General features: G+C 37.1%; 1 protein-coding gene across 1 annotated transcript in view; it reads left to right on the plus strand.

The window, feature by feature from the left end:
* The first annotated feature begins 733 nt into the window (after positions 1-733).
* vclb (vinculin b) overlaps positions 734-10,000 on the plus strand; it is a 44,142-nt gene continuing 34,875 nt past the window's right edge. Inside the window, exon 1 of the mRNA XM_082152404.1 lies at positions 734-1,034. Within this exon, the coding sequence (XP_082008530.1) occupies positions 867-1,034 (168 nt within the window). The 5' untranslated portion in view covers positions 734-866. The remainder of the gene's footprint in view (positions 1,035-10,000) is intronic.

The raw sequence follows: 10,000 nt of genomic DNA on the forward strand, positions 1-10,000 counted from the left end.
ATGAGAATGTATTACGTAAATTGGGAAGAACTCTCGACAAAGGCAAGAGGGCGGAGCAAATCATGACGAATGACGTTTGTCTGAACCAATCGCAATCACGGGCGCGACAGCACTTGCTGTTTGATTGGCAGATGGAGAATTCACGTCATCCGGGAGGTTTAGGTGGAGTGTAAGCCGCGAATCGATTCTTTCGAACAGTTCATTCAACGAGCCAGTTCAAAGAAATGGTTATTTTACGTCACCACGGGTTTTTAAATATCTGACTGTATGTGTAGCCAAACAGAATTCCATGACAAAAATGGTAACAATTGTGATTAATAGCAAGTATCCTACTAATAGCCTAATCAATTGGTCCAGCTAGAATATTAGAATAAGTATGCATATATTAGTATCTTATGAATAACTACTTATGCCTATTCATAATAAACCTAATACTTTAACTATTAAGCTTTTGCAATAGCCTATTGTAAATTCATATCTAACTCTAGCTCTATATTAATTCCTAACGACATTAAAATAGTTATTATTCGCAATTGGATTATTTATTAGTAATTAAAATAAATACTGTTAACAAAAACATATGCTAGTTGAATTTAAAGCAATACATTTCAAACAGATCATCATGTTGTTCAGTAAGTTGTTGAGTCGTGAAGCGCGATGCGCGAAAGACTCGATTCGCGATCTGGAAAGATTCGACTCCAATGAACGATTCGTTCTAGACGAAGCAGCGCTTCCACGATAGTTAGTCAGTTGCATGAAGGGGAGTCAGTGTGTTCAGGAGTGGGATTGTCTCGGCGTTCGGATACGGATAGGGGAGTTTGGATACACACTTTGAAAGAGAGTTTGCTGTCTCTTAAGCTATCACCATGCCGGTTTTTCACACGAAGACGATAGAGAGTATCCTGGAGCCGGTGGCCCAGCAGATCTCTCATCTGGTCATCATGCATGAGGAGGGAGAGGTGGACGGGAAAGCCATCCCGGATCTCACCGCTCCTGTGGCCGCAGTGCAGGCAGCTGTCAGCAACCTGGTCCGGGTAAGAGCTCCAGTCTTTCACTATCAGTCAGAAGCATGCTCATCTAACAGACAGATGGATATAAAGTATCGTTGTTCGGTGTTCAATGTATCCACGAAAGTTTCCTGAAGTTCTCTGGCTTTGATCCAAACCGAGTTCCGCCTTTTCCTCTTGGATTTCGCCCTGCCCACTGAAACACTAACCATGCCATCCGTGCATCTGATATATGACCGATCTCAACTGTCAGAAGGAATTAAACTAGTCATTTAGCTGATGATTTATGTAGTGCACTTATTACACACGAGGTGAGTGTGTTGCTCAAGGACACAATGAATGAGCGGTGAAGGGTCACGAATCATCATCTCAAACCAAACCACAGGCTTTCATTTAGCAGCAAAGGTCTTTCATTTCATGTGCAGAGCATTCATTTGATTTAATCTTCTCGAGTAACCTCAGATAAACCTACAGCTATTCATAGGAGGCTTGTGCATTAAACCACACGATTCTTCAACTTCTGTGGTGCAACCACTGAAAGATGGAGAAGAAAAAAGGTTCAGAGTCAATATTCTACTCTTAGAATAGTTTTTTTTTTTTCACTGTAAAAAAGTATTACAACATATGTTTCTACATCGACATGCTGTAATCCGGTGATTGTCTGTGTTGAACAATTTTAAGGTTCAACTCATTTTTTAAGTTAGTTTACTGCAATTTAAGTTGAACAAATGACTTAAACATCCAAGTTGATTGTACTTAAAAAATTTAAAGCAGCGACTTTTTTTATTTATTTATTTATTTTTTTACAGTAAGACATTTAGTCTATTTAGGTCAAATCGAACCAATTAATTTAATAAAGCCTGTAAATGTGCAAAAGTAACTGGAAAAAAAGTATCTGTAAACAATGCACCAGCTATCATAACAAAATAAACACTGCGAGAATACATCTGAAATACATTTGTTAGATTATACATTCTTCATGCTTACAATGAATGTACATTCTTTTATATATAAGGCTATATATATATCAGAATATATAAGAATATGTATATTTGACCCTGTTCTCCTCATCACATCACAACAGAGCCGATCTCCTGTCGCTTGTGTGCGACGTGTCTAACCCGAGGAGAGGAGAGGAGAGCTCTGTCGTGGAGAGATACGGCTTCTATCAGCTGTCTGACAGCTTGTGTGGTTTTCCTAAAACGGAAACAAAACCTTCAGTTGTAAATTCAGGAACAGCCCGTTGCTCTTCAGTTATTCTTAGCAGTTATCCAGGGTTAACTTTAGACTCTTGAAATAACATGGAAGGTGGTTTTTGTTCCTCCAAATCTGACTGAAGTCTGTATCACAGTCACTTATGCTCAATATATCTAATCAATCTGAGAAACTCGTGTTAGATCTCGACCTGAGCTCAGAATTAGCTTGATTTTAGGTGTGTGTGAGTGCGACCCCACCCAGTCAAACGCTTCCTGTGTGTGTGTGTGTGTGTGTGTGTAACGCCGCTTTAGAGGATGTTATTTTCTCAAATATCTTTGCGGTTTCAAATGTTGATCGTGTTCATCTGAGATTTTCTGAGCGCTTTACAGTAATGAGAGGCTCAATTTAACACAATATTACAGCTTTATTCCTGAGACAGTTCCTGTCTTATTTCTTCTTGTGTATTTTTCATTTTTCCTTCCTCTTTATTCTTCTTCCTCTATATTTCTTCATATGAAATTTCATGCGTTAGTGGTGTTTTCTGAATCAGATTCTCTAAATATAGCGTAGGTTTGGGGGTGTGTGCATGCAGTCTTCATGACTGTGTGTTTGTGGTTTATTACATTATTATCGCTGGTCTTTTACACTTCCTACACTTTGCAGGGACAGTCTGAAGTTATTTCCTGCTCATTCTGAGATGGCATATGGAGCTCAGAGCGCTTAATAGAAATTATTTTGATCCTGAATGAACTTCAGTTAATTATTCATCATGTCTCTCTCCAGTTTAGACCACAGAGACTCTTCAGACTTGCTGATTCATGTCATTTTGTCCTGCGTTTTCTTTGAAATGACAACATATCATGAAAAACAGCATGACGCTGGGTGATAGGGTCTAGCCTATATATAGCCTATATATAGCCTATATATATATAATTAAAATAAGGACATAGTATACATTTATAAATTATAATTTATGTTTAAAAATAAATATTATATTATTAAAATGAAAAATATGAATTTAAAATTTTTAAATATAAAATATTTATTTTAAAATTATATTTACAAATATTGTCTGCCATCTTAGATGGATTTTTTTCATTCACTGTAAAAAACTATATGACCAGTTTTACATTAATTTAGTTTAGCTCATCAAAATAAGTTGAGCAACTTTAAGTTACACAAGATTTAACTCGCTTTAAGGCAGTTTAATGTGATTTAAATCGAAATTACAATTTGATTATACTTAAAAATGTAAGGCGGAAACCGAACCTAAGTTAAGCAGAAATAGGTGGACTTTTCTTCTACAGTGTAGCTACTGTAGATTTGTTTAATCTTGTTACCTTGAAGTCAGAAGTCAGTGAGTTTAGGATGCCTGGAAATTGTGCTTTATGTCCACTCGTCAGTGTTGGGAATGTGAGGAGTGTGTCTGTGTCTTATTCTGGATTTCTGTCTTGATTTGTTTGAGGCGGAAGGGTTAGATGAGGTGAACATTTCCCAAGACCACACATGTATATGAAAACCTCCCATCACTACAAGAGAAGCGTTTGTTATCAGAACTGAGAGAAATCCAGCTTTATTAGGCAATGCTTCTTCTGCGGAAGGTCATGAACTCCTTTGCTTCTTATTTTAGGAGATTTCTTTTATATGAAAGAATTTGCATCCAGGCACCAGAGGAGATGGGAGTTGTATTTATTTCCTTTCCTTTTGCACTTGTTCCAGCCTTAAAAACAATATCTTCCAGATGAAAGATCAGACGTTTAATCTGATTGCAGATCTTAGACTTGATTTGCTTTCTAGGAAGTTGCTTTAGACGGAAATATGATTGTTCACAGTTTCAGCATCACATCTTCTACAGCTCTTTATATTTAAACATGCGCTCAGAAAATTATCAAAGCCAGTCACAATACTTCCACAGTTGATTGATTAGATTAAGAATTGCATTAATTACATGTCTGAATCACAAGTTTTCTGAAATGTATAAATGTAATTATTTAATATGCACTCTTTTGTATACATTTCCAGAACAAAAATGAGAGCTTTTTGACGATTGATCCGTTTTTGCCGATTAATCGGCACCGATAACCGATTGCTGAAACAATCTTATTGGCGAAAATCCATGTAGATAATTTTTTCCGTGTTGCGTCCAGTTTTGGAGCGTCTGAGAAGCGTCCGCTGTCATTAAACAGCACGAGATCGGCTTCTAGAGGCGAAATAAAACTATCACTGATGCCTCATGGAGTTTGTTTTGACGCTGTCGTAGATATTTCCCTAAACCTAACTAAGTCCTATCTCATCTGACCTAAGCCTACCTGGGCCTATAATATTTATACCCTAGCGCGTCTACACATCGACGATCCCTAACGTCTCCAATCGATGCTTAATAAATACCTGGGCCATCTCCAATCTCCAATCCCTAACGTCTCCAATCGACGTTTAATATATAGTCTACCTAACTAACTTGCTTCCCTAACTAGCTTTCTTCCTGCACAGGAATAATTGACAAACAGACCTTAGCAAATGTCCTTTAAATGCTTTAACCACGGCCAGAGGATCTCTCGAGCAGTTCTCAGAGAATCTCCCCCAAGAAGAAGCAAGGCCGGAGGATCTCAGACAAATTACATTGAGAATCCCACCAGCTTAAAGAATACAACAGTTTTTATAGAATAAGGAGGTATGGCAAAAATGTCATGCTGCATTACATAATTTCCCCACAATTTGATTGGTTTTCATAGACAAACCAGGTAACGCAAAACCAGGTAACGATCTGTTCCCAGGAAAAGCAAACTTTGTTTTAATGATTACTTCATTGTTAATCACAAGGTTCAAATTTAGTCATCTGTCTAGTTTCAATTCCCAAATTTGTTATTCATACACTCACACTGCCAAAGTAAAAGGGGTATGGCAACACAATATACAACATTCAAAAACACAGGACAGAACGTTTTAGTACATTGTGTTTCAACGTGTTATCATGTTAGGCCTAAAAAGAGAAGAAAGGTTAGTAATAGAAACATGGTTAGTTTAATGTACAGTTTACTATTTTATCTATTAAAAATCCACCACAACGCGGGACACTTCAGATAACTTATACAACTAAACAGTATCTATACAGTACACTTTGTTTTCATATCATTATAAAGTAATGAAGTTGTTGACGATTCTGCATTAGTGGAGAGCAGCGGTATGTAGAACCTCAAACGGTTAAAACAATGTGACAAAAACACACGCAAGTCCGACCCAAATGTTTAATGTCACGATTGTTACCATCTATTTGCATTAGTCTATATCCAGCTGGTCAGTTTTATGCATTGGTTTGCAAGCAAAGTTGCATATTTAAAGGGGTGGTGGTGTAATGCCCTTTTCACAAGATGTAAAATAAGTCTCTGATGTCCCCAGAGTGTGTGTGTGTGTGTGTGTGTGTGTGTGTGTGTGTGTGTGTGTGTGTGTGTGTGTGTGTGTGTGTGTGTGTGTGTGTGTGTGTGTGTGTGTGTGTGTGTGTGTGTGTGTGTGTGTGTGTGTGTGTGTGTGTGTGTGTGTGTGTGTGTGTGTGTGTGTGTGTGTGAAGTTTCAGCTCAAAATACCCCACAGATATTTGTATATAGCATGTTAAAATTGTCAGTTTTTGAGGGTGAGCAAAAACACACTGTTTGTGTCTGTCCCTTTAAATGCAAATGAGCTGCTGCTCCCGGCGCAGGGGGCGGAGCTTCAACAGCTGCACTCACACAGACATGTCATGCACTGAACATTTCAAAAACGTTTAGCCTTTTATGTTCAAACCGGAGTCAGTCAATGATGGAGGGACTCTAGAAGAAGTGACAACATGTAGAAGCAACAGGACATTTCTGAATGGTTACTTGATGAATTTATGTAGCTTATGTGTAGTTATCTTCTAGTCATTGATTAGCATATTCTGTCTTGATAATCTATAAATTGTGTTCAGGGGGCGGGGTTTATGTAAATTTTAGGGTTAGTGATGTCACTAACCCGGGAGGAATGTGGTGTAGTCTCTACCAGCCGTTTGTTGTAGACCTTAAAAAGCAATTTCTTTAAAAGCAAATATCTCCCTTTGCTTTGAACTTTGAGTGTTGTAACTTTGCAGATGTTGTTTATGATCAAACAGCAACATTACACACTAACTAAAGTTAGAAAAGAGAAATCATAATCATCCACCTCTTTAAAGCTATAAATGCCATGTTTTTAGAAATTACTTGTATAGAGCTGGTAAGTCCCGCCCCTTCCGCTAACCCTACTGGACCTCTAGGTTGAAAAAGCGTCAATGCAAGTGAATGGGAGAAAATAATTATTTTCTGGTCCTGTTTGAATTTTGCCATGAATGTGAACACATGTTGTCTGTGAATTTTTTATATAATTTTACGTGTAAAGAATGCTACAATTTAGCGGGTAGAAGTTTGATACGGTTAGACTTTGTGTGAGAGCACTTTGTGGACTACAACTCTTCGCTGCTTTCGACGCGTTTGAAACGTCACCACCACTCGCACACGGACACTAGCTCACGGATCCCGCTAAACATGGCTGTGTCTTTGGTGCACTTCACCGCCTTCTTTCAGGGAGAAGACAAAATCGTTGAGGTTGGCGAAAACCACGGGTAAGTCAACTTCATGGGGTGACGTCACATAGGCGACATGTAGTCTTTCTCGTTATATCTTTTCCACAACTGCTAGCCGACGAATCATACCATATACTGTCAAACTCGTAACATGAAAAATTATATAAAAAATTCATAGACAACATATGTTCACATTCATGGCACAATTCTACGGAAGCGTATTGCATTCACTTGAGAAAAAAAAATCTACTCTGTTTTTCTGAATTAACGAGTTAATTATCTCAGAATTACTAGATAATTTTTCATAAAAAATTTTTTTATTCTGTTTTTCTGAATTAACGAGTTAATTATCTCAGAATTACGATATAATTTTTCATGAATAAAAAGTTTTTGCTCTGTTTTTCTGAATTAATGACTTAATTATCTCAGAATTCTGAGATAATTAAGTCATTAATTCAGAAAAACAGAGCAATTTTTTTTATGAAAAATTATCTCATAATTCTGAGATTATTAAGTCATTAATTCAGAAAAACAGCAAATATTTTTATTTAAAGAAAAAATTATCTCATAATTTTGAGATAATTAAGTCATTAATTCAGAAAAACAGAGCAAAAACTTTTTATTCATGAAAAATTATCTCGTAATTCTGAGATAATTAACTCATTAATTCAGAAAAACAGAGTAGATTTTTTTTTTCTCAAGTGAATGCAATACGCTTCTGTACAATTCAAACGGGACCAGAAAATAATAATTTTCTCCCATTCACTTGCATTGACGATTTTTCAACCTAGAGGTCCAGTGGGGTTTTACGGATGGGCGGGACTTACCAGCTCTATAAAATCAGGCAAATGATATAAGAACAAACCCATCAGTAAAAACCTTCAGAATATATAAATGGGAATAAAACTGTAAAGTTTGCAGTATGCGAGTGCTGCTGGTATGTAGTGTAATTGAAATCTACAGACACTAGTGCAATACAAATAAACACTTCAACGTTTTCTTTCCACTGGTCTGAAACGACACGTTATGAAAAGCCAATTAGCCTAAAATCTCCAAACTGGCCAGTGCATGAAAAACAATGGGTTTGCCTTCAACAGTAGATGCATTCATGTGAGATAAACTCTTACTTTCCTGAGAGATCTTGAGTTTCTAAGTAATCTATAGTTTCAAGACGTCCAAAAGTAAGTGATCACTGACTGGTCCAAATGAGAAACTCTGCACCATTATGAATAGCTTTGGGAAATCTTTACTCTCCGAGGAAGTCTTCAGATCTTCTCCTCAAACTGATGTCAGGAGGGGGATGGTGCGTTCCGGACGAGGGAACTCGGCACGTCCGGAAGCTTTGGCTTTGTCTCAGGATTATAATGTCTCAACAGATGTTCTGGTAAGAAGGAGAAAAGAATGTTTTTCTTCCCTGATCCATTCCTCAGTAAGGACTGTGAGGAGTGTGTGTGAGAGGTTGACTTGTTGTTTGCGTGTCCCGGACCGGAGAGATATTTCTCAGTGCTCACAGAAGGGAACGTTTATCATCGGCCGAAGCAGTTTAATTACACGCTGAGATAATGTGTTCCTAAATAACCCTTCAGGAGAAACGGCAGCCTTGGAAACTCTGTGTCCGCAGAGCTTCATTCATGCAGTTTCATATCAATCAAATGCAGTGTGTGTGTGTGTGTGTGTGTGTGTGTGTGTGTGTGTGTGTGTGCCAGATATTTAATAGTTTTTGTAGACGGAAAGTAAGTTAGTGAGGATTTGGCTGTGGTTTATGAGGTTAATTAAAAGGGTTTATAAACCCTGTAGAGATTGAAATGGCTGGATTGATTGTCAACTCGACCAGAGGTCCCTGGCTAAACAAAAATATTTTTTCTGGTGAAAGAAATGCATAAATAAAGATGAAAGCCAAAACAAAGGACCTGATTTCATCACTATTTATGCAAAAATATTAACAAAAGAAAAAATTTGAGATGGGGAAGTTTCTGATATTTGGCTGATTTGACATGGAAAGGTCTCTAATGTGTCTTCATTGCACCACAGTGTCATAGAGCGAAACCGTCGGGTTCAAGAGGTCAAAAACACATTCATTTGCCCCAGAAAGTAAGTGGCTTAACTACAGCTTTTAAAACTTTAAGACCGACGATATATGATTCTGTAGAAAACACAAGTCAGTATGATTTTAACTTCATTATCCACAATGAAGTGTCTAATAAAAGTGTTTATAATCCTGTAGAAGTTGATGTTCTCATAAGATGAAGCATCTACTCCCATGATGCATTGCAAATGACGTATTTGAGTCTCCTTACACTCTTACAATACAAGCATATATATTTATTGTGCAAAAAAATATGCGTCAGTAGTGTTTATATTTATTGCACCATCATTTATACTACATTATATTAGATTACATCTCTGACAGCCTTCATGGGACGCGTCGTTTATTCCCTCTTAAAGACATTTAAATACACTATTTTCATTTTTGTTTTATGATTTTCATATCGTTTTTTGCTTTGAATCACATGTTTGTTGTGATTTCATCTCGGAATGCTTGGTTTGGTTCATGGCTTAAAAGTTATTGTCTTTGTCGAAAATGATTGGAAGTGAATAGAAATACTACTAGATCTGAGCTTTTCTTATGACTGATTAGTCAAATAGTTGTTCATGCAATCTTTTAATTTGGGAAATTAGTATTTTTTGCACATAAATGTTCAATATATCAACAGAGCCCAACTTACTGTTCTCACTACTTACCATTTCCATGCAAAGTTGCAAATTTAACATATGCATAAAATTGGAATATTGCATAAAACATTGGCGAATAAAAGCAGCGTTTCCATCACGTGTCCCACGACACTTATTAGAAAATTGGTGCAAAATATCTGTAATAAAAATGGAAGTTGCTGCAATCGGGGGAATTTTTTTTCTTTTTTTTTTTAATCCTCCATCATAAATGAGTTTTGTCTCAGAGCATCAGACGAAACACAATAAACTCTGTCATGTGATCCTGCGTTCAGTTTACAAAATCATTCTGATGACTGACTTCGGCTCAAGCGTTTCAGATCCACCAAGCCAACATTTGAGATGCTGCGACGCGATTGGTCCTCTGGTTAGTCCAGTTATCCAATCACAGCCTCTGTTGAGGCAAAGTCAAATGAGTTTTGTGTTGTGCATCGAGGGATTTATTTGATAAATGTGTTTCCACCACCAAACATAGCTAGTGGTTTCGTGAAATGTTTTA

Source organism: Leuciscus leuciscus (genome assembly GCF_965113295.1).
Source record: "Leuciscus leuciscus genome assembly, chromosome: 21".
NCBI classification, from domain to species: domain Eukaryota; kingdom Metazoa; phylum Chordata; class Actinopteri; order Cypriniformes; family Leuciscidae; genus Leuciscus; species Leuciscus leuciscus.